Source organism: Eulemur rufifrons, chromosome 7 (assembly GCF_041146395.1).
Source record: "Eulemur rufifrons isolate Redbay chromosome 7, OSU_ERuf_1, whole genome shotgun sequence".
Classification (NCBI taxonomy): Eukaryota; Metazoa; Chordata; class Mammalia; order Primates; family Lemuridae; genus Eulemur; species Eulemur rufifrons.
The window spans coordinates 278,713,235-278,728,068 of record NC_090989.1 but is presented as its reverse complement, the minus strand read 5'-3'; the positions used below and the strand labels follow the sequence as shown (position 1 = coordinate 278,728,068).

Here is a 14,834-nt window from a genome sequence, read left to right as displayed (position 1 = left end):
TTCGTAGGTACCCATGAAGACATGCTTACACAGAAGTGAACGGCTCTGTGGACCACCTTTGAGGTATCACTAAGGCTGAGGGTAAATACTGTGTGCATTATTGCCATCTTAGAAAAGTATGCTTTCCCTTGAGGAAACCTACAAGCCTCAAAAAGAATATTCTAACTGTTAGATTGTACCTGAACTGTTCTGAAAAGATCACCTAAAGAAAGTGAAAACATTTTATAAACCAAAAGAGGGCTACACAAGTACAGGCCAATAATTGAAACGGCATTTCCCCAAGTAGATTTCTGGCAATTCTGAGTTTGTGAGTTATGCCAAGAGGGTATTAAAAAGCAAAGCTAATATAAACATCAGCAGGGAGACAGACATAGACATCAGCATTAGGTAGGACCAAGACAGAACAACCAACTCTTAATAACAATATGTTCTCTGACCAGAGGACACAAGTTAGGAAACCAGCGCAGAAAGGACTTCTTCCCCCAGAAGATCCAAAGGCAACAGAGGATCCATGGAGGCTTAAGGAGGTCTGTGAAACCCCGGGAATTGTATTCAAAATGCTGTGTGTATGTGCCATTTGAATATTTTAATGGGCTGGTGTGTGGGGGGGTGTCCATTGCTCTCATGAGTTCTCAAAGGTGCTGGTAAGTATGTGTGGGCTGAGGAACTACTGAACATTGGGTCAAGAAGTGTCAGCAATGAACTCAGATCTGGCCCCACAGAGGCTCTGGTCTGAGGACCAATGGCGTTTGCCATTGCCCTAGACCCCTCTTTGCCATGTGAGAGGCTTAGTGCAGATTCTGCAGGGCAAGAATGTGGTTTCCAGGCCTTTCTGCCTAAACACAGACTCTTCTGGCCTCCCTCTAACAGCATTAACACAGCTCTTCTGAATAAATTATGATGGCAACATGGGTGACAAAGCCCAGTTCTTTGGAAACAGAACACTCTTGGGAACATCATGTGGGACTTGGGCCTCTGCAGGGCCAACTGCACAAAAGCCCTTGGTGTCTTCTAGAGCAGAGTTTCTCCACGTGTGGCCCGTGGCCCACTGGTGGCTTATGGACTGACCCAACAGGGACGCTTGCTTTTTGTTGTTTCCCAGTGAACAGGTTATGGTTCCACAGACTGTTGTTTTTAATGTACACCTAAGAACTTCTTATTAAGAACCTTATTAGGCCAGGTGCGGTGGCTCACGCCTGTAATCCTAGCACTCTGGGAGGCCGAGGCGGGTGGATCGTTTGAACTCAGGAGTTCGAGACCAGTCTGAGCAAGAGTGAGACCCTGTCTCCACTAAAAAAAAAAAAAAAAAAAAAAAAAAAAAAGAAAGAAATTAGCTGAACAACTAAAAATATATGGAAAAAATTAGCCAGGCATGGTGGCGCATGCCTGTAGTCCCAGCTACTAGGGAGGCTGAGGCAGGAGGATCGCTTGAGCCCAGGAGTTGGAGGTTGCTGTGAGCTAGGCTGATGCCACGGCACTCTAGCCTGGGCAATAGAGCGAGACTCTGTCTCAAAAAAGAAAAAAGAAAAGAAAAAACAAAGAACCTTATTAAATTTTACTGGAATCTGGTATTTCTAAAGTGCTTGGAAACATTGCAAATTCCTACTGTGCACAGGAACAAGCAGACAGTGGGAATTTCTACAACCTCTGGAAAGGATGCTTTGCCAACAGTCTTCAATTGGTTGTGGCTTTTAGGGTTAATTATATTTTGAGCCCATCATTTTCCTGAAACCAGACGTTAAAGCATGTAGGCTCACATCATCTATGTCTTTATCACTAAAGTACATGTATTTGTAATTCTTTTGCTTCTATAGTGAACACTTCTCTGTGATATGCTATTTGTGAATCTGTTCCATTTAACTAACTTTAACATATTCTGAACGTAGATGTAATTAAGTACATAGAGTATTGTTTTACAATACAAAATCACACATAAAACAAGTTCATACTGCAACTTGTTTATTTTTTTCTGTTCTAGTCTTGATTATCACTTAGTTTTTTTTTCCATGGAAAGTAGAAACAAGAAGTATTATAGATAGATAGGCCACATTTTTTGGCTGGCTGAGTGAACTGTAGATTAAGCAGTGGTTTCTCAACTGTGGTCCTCCAACCCATAGTCTCGGCATCACGTGGGAAACTGTTAGAAATGCAAACTTTCGGGCCCCACCCCCTAGGCCTACTGAATCAGAAACTCTGTGGGGTGACTCCAATACACGCCAAAGCTCGAGAAACACTGCTCTAGAGCCTTTCTGTTTAAAGTATGCCCATGGTCAGCAGCACAGGAACCACATACAAGCGTGCAACTAGACTCCTGACCCCACCCCAGTCCTACTGGATCAGAAATGCATTTTTGCATTTCTACTGGTCAAGATGTCCAGATGATATGTATGCACTTGAAGCTTGAGAGGCCCTGAGGGACCAAGTCTGCCTGACCAGGCCTGGTCCAGCAGCTCCGCTCCAGTTAAGCAGGCAAAGGCATGTGCATACTGTGGAAATACGAAGGCTACTCAACCTTATCTGGGGCCTCCCCGGAGGACTCTGCAGTAGACAAGCTCTTCTTCCTTCTGCCCACAAAGCTTTTTCCAAGAATCTCAATAATTTCATTGAAGACAAAGGACATTCACAGTTCAATTTGAAAGTATCATCAACTCACCTCTTTTTTACAGATCCCTGAAGCTGCCAAGCTTGATGGAGCATCACCTCTCACAATGGATTTCAGTTTCAGTGCCTTACAGAACAGAGATCTCTATTAAAGTTCATCATTGAGCAGTAAGAAGAATACCAGGGTAAACAATTGCGATTTGAAAAAAAAATTAATAAAGCAGGAGTAATTTCAGACTAAAGTTTCAGGTTTCTTTACTGACTTATTATTGAAGGTAAAGAATGAAGTTAGCCAGATATGGTGAAGCCCTAATGACAATGTCCCAACCCAAACTACCCTAAATGCACCCTGTCATTTTAATGTATCAATACATCAGTATTGTGATTTCTAAACTGGGAGCATTAAAAAATACAGATTCCTAGGTCCCTCCTCAAACCTGGTGAATCAGAATCTCTGGGATTAGAGTCTGGGTATCTTTAAACAAGGACCAATGTTTGAGAGCCCTGTAGTAACGCACCTGTTTTGGGAAAAAGCTATATCTGCCTCTAAGCTTCCCTTGATTGCATAGCCTTCCTCCCTCCACCTGCTCTACTTTTGGGCCAGAATCTTATCTGCAGCTGACAGCACTCACCCTTCTCCCTGCTGTGAGGTGGGATCAAGGCAGACAGTTGGTTTGCCTGCTGGAACTGAGAAATACTAGTTCATGTGGGAGTGAGGCAAAGGGAAAGTGTTTTCCTCCAACACCTGGAATAAGAAGATGACTGGCTGCCACCTAACTGAAATGACTGCTCCCAATAACAGGGTGCCACTTCAGGTCTTCTGTGAGTGCCACAGCCACTCTGTGCTTCCTCTTGCCAGGGAGGCATTTAAGGTGCGTTGCCCAAATTGGCTCCCCACTCTTCAGAAAATGCCTAGAAGGCAGGCAAGTGGTCTGTGGTCCCTTGACAAGAGGAACCCAGAGCTGGGCCCTGTGGCCACTTGCTTCAAGGCAGTAGCATTCCCATCTCAGCAGAGTGCTGCTCTCTCAGTGACACCTGCAGAGAACTGCACCTATCCAGTTCTCAAAACTCTCACTCGTGGTTTCCACAACAATCCTAAGAGAAATTACAGCGCTCCTACAGCACACATAAAAGTCTTTGCACGTGGGCCATCTAGTTTGGATGGGACTCAAAACTACATGTCTTGCAGAAAAGGTTTCAGAATAAAACCCACCTGCCCTATTCTAACAAACTCTGCCTGGCGGGCCTCCTCTTTCTTCCGTGCTGATTTGGGCGACTCCGGTAAGACATCACTAAAAGATCGTCTATTAAGCATGTTCTAAAAAATAAAAACAAGTTATGAATTCCACAAATGGTTTTTAAGTCTTATCCTTTGGCTTCTCTTAATGCACAAACCTATTTATCCAAATGGTCCTGTTTCTCCCTTCTGTATTTGTTCACTCAATAAGCACTGATGGAGCACCTGCCACATGCCAGGGTCTGTGCCAGACACTAGGGATTAGAGCCAACAGGTGGAGGGCCAGCACTGTGTGATGCTGGGAACGTGGCTTTGAAACCCAGCAGACCTGCAGCTCCATCACTTACCAACTTACTAACAGTGTGACTGGGCTCCCACATTGCACAGCTCCAGGAGTCATAGAGAGGCACACTCCGGAATACACATACTGAATTCTATGAGAATGGCGCCCCTAGAATTGTGCAACTCTGTGGCCCTGTGGGTTACCTTGGGCAAGTTAGTTAACTTCTGAGTCTCAGGTCTTCGTGTGCTTAATACCTGTCTCCTAGGTGTGTTATGGGGCTTAAACGATATAATGCATGTCAGGTGCTTAGCACAGTGTTTGGTGCACACTCAGTAAATGTTATTTCTCTTCCAAACCAAAGTCAGAGAATGGGGTGCACTCATTCAATCACAAAGTACTGACTGAGCACCTCCTGCTCTGCCAGATTTTGGGAATGTGATAGTAGTCTTCATCCTTGTGGAGCAGAGAGTCTAGCGGGGAGACAGATTAAGTAACTAATGACATGATTAGCACATGTGATCATTGCTATGAGGGGAAGTGTGTGGGGTGTCAGAACATTTAACAACGGACTCGCCTTCAACTGGGGGGTGCTGGGGAAGCCTGGCTAAGGCAGTGACGCTTCAGCTGACACCTGAAGGACATCATTACTCATCTTGGTACCCTCTCTATACCCTTCCTTGACCTTAGGGAAAAACAGGAATTGACAGATTACCAATTAAGGTTTGCTCTAAGGGTCCTGGGGTTAGCGTGGCCCAATCCCTGCAAGTGGTTAGGGTGCACTGATGAGTCAGAAGTTAAGAGGTGCATACAAAATGGTGCTGGTCACTGTGCCAAGGGGAAAGGACCAGTGAGCACTTGCTCATTTTGATATTCTACACCTCCCCTGGGCGAGCACCTGACACCTGATGCTCCAATTATTTACACACATCATTAGCAATTACTTTTACTGGGGTTTATGAACGCATGGACTCCAGGGGAGTCTCCCCACTTGTTCTGTGTTTCCTTGTTAAATTGGAAAACGTTTTTAAACGATGATTTTACTCTGCATTAACAACACTCATGATTTTACTCTGCATTAACAACACAAAGAGCACATGCACCCCTGGACGTGACGGGAAGGTGTTGGATGTCATCAGTGTGGATACACCTTTGGTCTACGAAGTGTCTGGCACAAAGTGGGTTTTCAGTTAAGGAAAATGCTTGTATCAGTGCTGGAATGTGGGGCTAGCCAGTAAATTTCCAGAAAATTAAAAAAAAACACCCCATCTCACTCCACAATCCCCATTTTTGCCTACCTACCAGCCAAGGCACTGGCTGTATCACCAAGGACAGCCACTGAAAAAAGGTCTCCAGGGATTGCTAATTGACACTCATCACCCCGCCCCCACCTGCACCTCGATTTCCACAGGCCCTGGCTTTATGAGAATCACATTCCTATATGTGGAAACCCAACGTCTCCCCTTCTTATGGTCACAATGAGAGAACACTAGCTTATGGTGGCCACCGCACAGTCCTGATGGCAAAGATCAAGGTGATTCCTGTGCTTTTCTACTCAGGACCTCATTGCCAGGACTTGTGTCCTCAACTCAGGCCCCACGAGAAGGGAAGAAGACCATGGACCCAGAGTTACCTTATGCAAATCTGGCATCAAATCCTGGTATAAAGATCGAATCAACATATCCAGCGTACGCCGACGTTTCTGGGCAAATGTTGGGGTTTCCAAAGTGGCTTTTTCACCATTAATTACTAAAACAAACAAAGTTAAAAAGGGAAGTACAACATTAACAGCTATTGAAGAATGTTCTTCTCAAGGAAATGCCTCACAGTGAATGCCACCCACCTTTCTAATACTGGTACTGTCACTGGTGTTACTTTTCCTTCATAGGAGAATGCTTAAAAACTCTAGATTTCGCTACACAGATCCATATAGTCCTTAGGAACAACTATCTTACCTTTCTTGTTGGGCTGCAAGCTTCTCATTGTACCTAAAGACCTCTTTAGCTTTACACCCACCCATCAACCCACCCATTCATCCCACCCACCACCCATTCATCCATCCACCTACCCAGCTAACACACGGGGCCAAACCACCAGGAGGCCATTCAATGGGATTAAATAAATATTTTCTGCATTTTGCTAGAAAAAATAACAATTTTCTGTCTTAGCAGAGTACTAGGATTCTTAGCCTAACAGAAGTTGCTTCTGGAAAAGAGTGGGGGTTTTAGTGGACTGCAGACACTAACAGCTGATAAAGTGGAATGTCCAGTTATACACGAAAGCACCAAACAGGAAGTGGTTAGGAGTCTGAAGTCAAGACAGTTACGGATGTGGATCCCAGCTCTGCTGCCTGCTATGTATTCTAAAGAAAATTATTTCACTTCTTGGGGCCTCAGTTTTCTACTATGTAAAAATGGATATAACCGTATTTCCTTATAAGAGTGTATGAGATAATACATATAAAGAATTAGCACAGTGCTAATAATATTAAATAAACATTAACTATTATATTTCTCATACAGGGGCTTAAAGCAAGGACAATGTTCACAGACTGAAAAGTGGAACTCCTTGGGGACAGGCATTTCCTAGAAAGGATCTGTGTGCTGGGGCAAGCTGGGCTGGTGTGTGTGTGTGTGTGTGTGTGAGAGGACATCTCTCATGGAATTTAAACTATGCATGTCTATCATTTTCTATAATTCTGTGACTGGGAATTTTTTTGTTTGAGGATATTTTCTCCTTGGTACTTTAGAAAAACCCATTTTAAATGCCTTGTTTGGCTGAATAAAGAGAAAAGGTCAAGTTTTTTTTGAAATGCCATTTCCTGTTATCTTGGAGTTTTCTATCTCACCTATTTCCTCCCTCCTTGCCACATCCACTTTAGAATTCCCAGAGCCTTCTGATCCCTGGGCTGCTGCCTGTTCGCTCAGGGCACCAACCCCTCCTGGTCCCTCTCGGGCCCACGCTCCACCGCTCATACTCTCTCTCCACCACCTTCAGTCCCTTAAGCCCATGTTCTTCTGCTATTTCTACCTTTCAAATCTTCAACTTTAGTCCACCTGAAGTCCAACTTTAGTCCCTTTGTTTCACTTCACTCCAAGTCACTCTGTTGACTGGCTTCATTTAAATGGACAGATTCCACTTATGAGCTGGTCCTCAGGGTTGCTGAGATCCCTAATCTTTGGTTACAGGCCCCTTCCCTGCCACGTGCCCTTTCCAGAGAATGCTCACGCTCTGAGCCCATGCCAAGACCCTTTCAGCTTCCAGAGAGTAGCACCCTACTCTCTATTGCTGTTCTTTGTTTCAGATCTGTTTTCTTGCTCTCTAACTGATCCTCTGGACTTGAAACACATGGACCACACACAGTTTTAAGACTTGGGCAGTTTCACACAGAGTTTCAGCTTTCTGGCTTGTTCTGAAAACAGTATCTGGCAACACTGGGCCCATGCTCTGAAAGGCATCAACTGGCTGGAGCAGGCACATGTGCCCATCGCCCGACTGTCTTCCACTCCTTCTGCTTCACTCACTCATGTTCCCCACCCATCTTTCCAGACATTTAAGTTGGAGACCTTGTTCTAGCATTTGAAATAAGGGGTAAAGACAATGGAAAGGAAGAGAGAAAATCATCACTTTGCATGTGGTTTGCAGAGTTCCCTGCCTCTGCTGTGTTGGGGAATATATTGCCCACAGACCCTGGCATGGCTTGATGTGTGAGAGGTAACAACTCTGGTGGCCCAGGTGGGAAGCAGAGGGAGCCCTAGTAAAGGTGCCCTCTGTTCTCCAGAGGGAAGGTTTGGAAGCATGTGGAGATCTTTGCAAGGGGCTGGAGGGTTTTATAGAGGGAAGAGAAGTTAAAGTGGCTCGGCTGAGATGGGGATGTTTTGGTGATTGGAATCCGTTGAGTGTCAACTGCAGGGGTAGAGACACACGGCACTCTGTGCTGTTGAAGGAGGAGTCATGTTCAGGGCTATGAAGGAGATGCTAGGGAGACAGGAAGACAAAGGAGGGACAACATGTGGCTGTCCCTTGCCCTGGCCTGAGGGACTGGTTTGGGCCAATCCTAAAGTAGGATTAAGACTAGAAGCTGAGGAGCAGTTGTCCAAGGGGGACTTGGTGAGACTTTGACTCAATCAGTGCTACCTTGGGGCTAGGTGACCAGGGTGGGTGACAGCAGCATTTCCAAATGCTCCAAAGCCACATGGCAACAGTGACGGAATTAGGTGAAGACTATACATGTGGGCCGGGGGCAGGGAGGAGGCAGGGATGGGAGGCAGCCAGCAAAGCAGCTGTGATGCCCAGTGTGCCTGTGGGAGGCTAGAAAGCAGCATCTTCACAGAGCGCACAGGCCGAGTGGCCCTATGGGGCCTGGAGCTGGCAGGCTGAACCTCCATGAAGACGCTGGAGCAGATGAACCCAGATGACTTGTTCCTGATCACCAGTGAGACAGTCCCACCATGGGACTCCCAGATATAATACCAAGGGATACCCTGGGGATGGCTAAGGCAGAGCTCCTGTGGTTTAGGAGATGGGGGCTCAGAGTCAGATATTTGGGTATTATCAGTGGAACTAAAATATGTGCTCATCAGTTAGTGATGCTTGGGGTGGTCAGGTTCCACACACATCATAGTCTCATCCTGTCTCTCTCTCTCACACGTGTATGCACATGCACACATATGCACACACGCATGTACATACACATTCCCCAACAACTCTCCCTATCCCTAAGTATATATCCAACACTGCTCTTTCCCCTACCTACATCTCACTCTCTGACAAAAACACAGATATGTGTATAAGCAGAGCCTCAGAACACAGGGCAGAAAGGCAAATTTAAGGCCCCATGGTACTGAGTGAGTGAGTGAGTGTGGAGAAACCTCGAGAGGTGCGTAGGATGGTAGGTGAAGATAAGGACACAGGAAAAAACCAGTACACCAACCCCAGAAAACTAAATGTATGTTGTATAAAGAATTAACAGAACATGGAACACTTAAACAATGACATTTTCTTATACAGCATCCTGGGAGAATTTGAAGACATTTATTCCGATGTAGAACAAATTGTAAAAACATTTCAAAACAGAACTTACATTTCACTAGCAAAAAGTCCCTGAATTCTTGGTGGTCTGTGAACACCGGTGGGGATGGCAAAGGTGGGCCAAAGAGTGGTACACTTTCTTCTGAAAATATTTTCAGCCTATGTAGAGAACATTCCAGAATTAATTGTTTTTCCTTCAAAGACCACTAATATTCTGCCTTTCAATTTGTCCAGTCACTTAATGGGATGTGTTAAGAATATTCATCCCATAGCAGGAGTATCTTCTCTGGGCTTCCAGAGCTGAGGCCACCACCCCACTCTCCTTTCTAGCTTAGTAATGTGCCTTCAGGGCGGAGGCTAGGTCTTCCTGAACCCTTCATGGTCCAACTCACCAAGGTACCCCAGGAAGAGCTGCAGTGGCCATGACTGAGCACCCCCTGCACACCAGACAGCATACTTGGTATTTTAAGACACAGCTTGACTCTGACTCTCACCAAACCTGCCAGGGTAGTACCAATATCTTCATGCTACACATGAGGCTTGAGGCTTTGAGAAGATAAACACTTTTTTCCAAAGCCTCTGAGTTAATAAGTGACAGAGCTGAGATTTGAACCCAGATCTGTTTGGCTCAAAGTTCACGCTCTTTTTACCACATCACGACAGCTTTTAACAGATTAATATGTGGGAACAGAAGGATAAACAGGCAAGAATGTAGTATAGGAAACAGGATATTCTGGCCAAGATCAAACATTAAATTTGTTCCCATCGTAAAGTACAATAAATGTTAAACTAACTCTGACCCTTGGGTTTACTGCAGAGTGACACCATCTGGAGTAAAGTTTTCCTGAAGACATGGTGGCCTTGAAGAGAGTTCTGTAAGGTGAGGGCACGCATATTAAATTGATTGAGAAATATGTATGTTGAGAGCCTCATAAAAGCAATGCCAAATTAACAAGTCAACAGGAAAAGTAGAACAAGCAAGTGAGACGAAGTCATTACCTACCTGTAATTGTCATTTTGTTGGTCGTACCTCACTAAGGCAAAAATATCTGTGGTGAGGATTAAGGAAATTAATCAACAACACTGATGCTCACAACTAACAACTTGTGCTTTGAAAACCCCTCGGGCAGAATCATTCTCAACCAGCACTTTTTGTGGTCAGGGCACCTAGCACTCTTAGCTTGGACAGAACCTTGACTTCTTTTTTTTTTTATTTTTTATTTATTTATTTTTTTTGGAGACAAAGTTTCACTCTGTTGCCCTGGCTAGAGTGCTGTGGTGTCAGCCTAGCTCACAGCACCCTCAAACTCCTGGGCTCAAGCAATCCTTCTGCCTCAGTCTCCCAAATAGCTAGGACTACAGGCATACACCACCATGCCCAGCTAATGTTTTCTATATATTTTTAGTTGTCCAGATAATTTCTTTCTATTTTTTTAGTAGAGATGGGGTCTCACTCTTGCTCAGGCTGGTCTCGAACTCCTGACCTCGAGCGACCCTCCCGCCTTGGCCTCCCAGAGTGCTAGGATTACAGGTGTGAGCCACCGCACCAGGCCAGAACCTTGACTTCTTTACAAGACACAGCCCAGGAAGACCCGTGCAAGGGCACCACGACTACATTCAAAGTCCATGTACTCATCCTTTGGGGAAGGGGCTAAATCTGTCAGAAAAGCAATATAAATATAGCTATTAAACAAGGAAGCAGCCAACAAAGTAAAAGAGCGATTCCCTTGCCTGGAAATACAAACACGATCCCAATATGAAACCAGTCATACATTTCATCTCACGCGTTTTTGAAAAGAAGAGCAATTTAAATATTTCCACTGTGCACCTTCCCTCACTTTCCTCCTGGCTTTGGTAGACAAAACAAAACAAGCCAATGCAGCTGGTCTGAGCAGAATCAACTTTGCTTGTGCTGGGGCTCACCCAGCCTAAAATAGCACAATTACCTTTATCTAGTGTTTTCTTTCTCCCACTCTTTTTCCTCCCTGCCCCCCACCTCCACCCACCATCTCCCACCCCAGCTTTCCTTAGCTCAGGCTACAAGGCCATCAACACCCTTGTGCTTCCAGATCTAGGCTCAGTGGAGTGAATCTGCATTAACTACTTGCTTGTCCCTTTTTAGAAACAAAGATACCAAGCCCCAAATCTAAAACTTATAACTCAGGAAAGTTCTAAAAAATAATGACTACCTCTCAGTCACTGAAAAAGTCACCTCAGTTCCCCTCCTGCTCTGTACTTGGAGAAGTTTTCTGTTATCCAAGAAGAACTAGCTCCAGAAGAGGGAAATGTTAGTCCTAAATCCCAGTGAACAGGGGAAGTTATTACTTACTAGGCAGGGATGAGAACGAAGAAAATCATAATGAACGTGTAGGTGCATATCATTTTCTTCTCTAACCTCATGGAAGAAATTTGGAATTTTCAACTTTTCATTTCCATGTTATATTGTTAGGTTATAAGGAACAAATCCAGGTATCTAGATGCAATACTACTGTCTGGTCCTGTCTCCAAACATGTTTACTGATGTCTCCAGGGAACATGAATAACTAGGCCAGAATTTATTCTGAAAATGCCCATTTGTTGCCTTTTACTTATGATGTACAACCTGCAGAGCCACCACCTTTGGGTTTCATTGTCATGGCCCATAACCCAGAGTACCAGAGCCATGACTGAGTGTCTGCTGGGCTGGCCAAGCTCATTCCCCACGCCTCTCTGGCAGAGCTGGGCTCAGGTACTTCAGGGAACTTCAGCCCTGGACTGTTCCAGCGATATGAGCTGAACAGGGTTTAGAGGAAGCAGGTAAGAAATACTATTAATTCAATCACTTCTTAAATTTCAAGAGATGATAATACAGTAGTTATTTAATTTTAGCAGGGCTTAAAATCAACAAGAAAATCATTCTGGTCTTTTATCTTAACTTGTAAGTTCTTATACCTAAAGCAAAATTCTCAGAGGATTCACTACCTATAATTCTTCTAAATCATCTATTACTGATGGATGGCAGTAAGTAACCCTCATTTCATAAACTATCTGAGGAAAGGGAACGTATTTCAGGAGTCGAGAATTCTCTGAGAATTCATCCATCTGCTACTGCAATGGATGGAGAGAAGAAAACGGAAAAATACAATGCTCAGAAAAAAAATCCAAAAAAGTGGGTCTACAAATCTAGCAATGCAAAACAAGTCAGTTATAACATTTGGTTTGAGGGTCATTTGAGGTCCAGTGAGGCCGACCAATAGCTTGCTACCCTGGAGCACTGACAACAGCCCCGGATACGTGTAAAATGGGAGCGGATCATGGAAGGCTTAAAGGCAGGAGAAGATTCCTCTCCTTCCTGGAACACGATGGTGACGATATCGTTTCCAATATGGCGCTTCCTTTCCACCTGCAGTGAGCATAAATGACATCACTGAGAAATACTCCCAAATATGGCATGTTCAGAGTGAAAAAACATACCACAACATGACAAACCACAGCCACCATCACAGAGCCCCAAACTTCAGACATCTTTGATTTATTGTCCCCAGGCGCTCTAGCCCACCTCCCCTGCTCTTCTAACTCAGGTCCACATTTCCTCTTGTCTACCTGTCTACAGAAACCTCCTACCTAGCCTCCTTGCCTCCATTCTCTCCCCGTCTGCCTGCTCTGATTGTGTGCACCTTCGCTCATTACTTCTTAGGCCGCCATTTCAAGGCTCCCTAAAAAGAGGCACATGTCAGGATTCCCGGGGGATGAGGTGCAAACATGTATATTTCTATAAATGCAATGGAAAATTATTCAGCACTTAAAAGAATGAAACACTGACTCATGCTACAACATGGATGAACCTTGAAAACATGCTAATTTCAAGAAGCCAGTTACAAAAGACCATATATTATATGATTTCATTTATATGAAATGTTCAGAGACAGAAAGTAGATTAGTGGTCACCAGAGGGGAGGGAGAAGTGGCAGCTAAAGGGAGCAGGGTTTCTCTCCGGGGTAATGAGAATGCTCTAAAATTGACTGTGGCGATAGTTTGAGAACCTTGTAAAATTACTAAACCCCACTGAATTGTATACTTTAAGATGGTAAATATATATGGTATGTGAGTTATATCTCAATAAGCTTTTATGTATTTAAAAAAAATAATTATTGAGCTCCTACTACTGCATGCCAAGAACAAAGCAGACAAAAATCCCCACCCTCACTTACACCCTGGCAGGGGCACAAAATCACACATTGAGCAGAGTGAACAAGCATAAGAAATAATTGCATCAGAAGGAGGTGAAGGAGAACAACTCGATGGTCCCCAGTGTTTAAATGGTCACCAGGGCCAGTTTCAGAGTTCACATGTGAGTGGCTCTGGAGAAGGTGGGCAAGTCACCTGCACACCAGTGGATCGGAGGGTTTTAGGTGGCAGGAAGGGCAGAGCAAAGGCCATGAGGGGGACAGTATCCAGTAACTCTGAGCAACAGGAGAGGAAGCCAATGTGGCTAGAATGGAATGAATAAGAAGAGGTGGGCAGTGAGAGAAGAGAAGTGACAGGACCCTCCACGGCTATTGGAAAGATTCTAGCTTTTATCCTGAGTGGAGCGGGAGCCACAGGAGGGGTTGAGAGAAGTGACAGGATCTGACTTGCATTGGAAGGATCATTCTGGCTGCTGGACTGAGAAACAGGCTGTCAAGAGACATGTTTGTACAGTCATGCACCGCAGAACGTTTCAGTCAATGACAGATGGCATATAGGATGGCAGTCCAGTAGGATTATACTACCATATTTTTACTGTGCCTATTCTATGTTGAGATAGGTTTAGACACACAAATTCTTACCATTGTGGTTACAACTGCCGACAGTATTCAGTACAGTAACACGCTGTACAAGTTGGCAGCCCACATAGCCCAGGTGTGTTGGAAGCCCTGCCATCTAAGTGTGTGTAAATATACTCTATGATGGCTGCACAACAACAAAATCACCTAACGATGAATTTCTAAGATGCATTCCCATTGTTAAACAATATGTGATTGTCAAAGCAGGGAGGCCAGATAGGAAGCTACTCCAGTAATCTGTTTGAGAAATGATGGTGGCTCAGAGAAGTATGAGAAGTGGTCAGACTTTAGATGTATTTTGAAGGGAGAGCCAGAGGATTTCCTGACAAACTAAATATGGGATAAGACAAAATAAGAGAAGCCAAGAGGGATTCCATGGCCATTTTGCCCCAGAAACAGAAAGAACTGGAAAAGCATCAACTAAGATAAAAAAGATTGAAGAAGAGACAGAGAGCTGAGAGTGCAGTTTTGGACAGATGAGGTTTGCGGCGTCTTGCCCAGAGGAGGGGTCGAGAAGGAGGCTGCACATTGTTCTAGCGAGTTTTAGCGAGAGGTCCAGCTGGAAATGTAAATTTGAGGGTTAATGGTACAGAAAAGCTGTTTAAAGTCACAAGATTAGATGAGATCATCCAGGGAGTGAATGAATGTGGAAAAGGATGAGGACCAAGAATCGAGCCCCAGGCCATGGCAATGCACACCCGTGCCCAGGATCACAGAGATTGCTCACGTGGCTCGGATTTGAAAGCCTGTGCCTTCACACGGTACTAAGTGCTGTGTCAGGGTCTGGACTGCTTGGAGACTAGAAGATGGTGGTGGTGCTGGACTTCACGAGGTATCAGGAAGAAGATGAGGCCCCAGAGAGGCAAACATCAACACCCCT

The 14,834-nt window shown here is 44.7% G+C and overlaps 1 protein-coding gene across 4 annotated transcripts in view; it reads right to left on the bottom strand.

Annotated features, from left to right (window-relative positions):
* GARNL3 (GTPase activating Rap/RanGAP domain like 3) overlaps nucleotides 1–14,834 on the bottom strand; it is a 134,667-nt gene that overhangs the window by 34,450 nt on the left and 85,383 nt on the right. For all 4 annotated transcript variants that reach the window (XR_011233936.1, XM_069474681.1, XM_069474683.1 and 1 more), the window contains 6 exons: nucleotides 12,423–12,531; nucleotides 10,153–10,198; nucleotides 9,202–9,308; nucleotides 5,752–5,867; nucleotides 3,815–3,919; nucleotides 2,654–2,728 (listed from right to left, as the gene is read on the bottom strand). Coding sequence is in view for 3 of the 4 variants with exons in the window: in XM_069474681.1 (XP_069330782.1) it covers nucleotides 2,654–2,728; nucleotides 3,815–3,919; nucleotides 5,752–5,867; nucleotides 9,202–9,308; nucleotides 10,153–10,198; nucleotides 12,423–12,531 (558 nt within the window). In the remaining variant the exon portion in view is untranslated. The remainder of the gene's footprint in view (nucleotides 1–2,653; nucleotides 2,729–3,814; nucleotides 3,920–5,751; nucleotides 5,868–9,201; nucleotides 9,309–10,152; nucleotides 10,199–12,422; nucleotides 12,532–14,834) is intronic.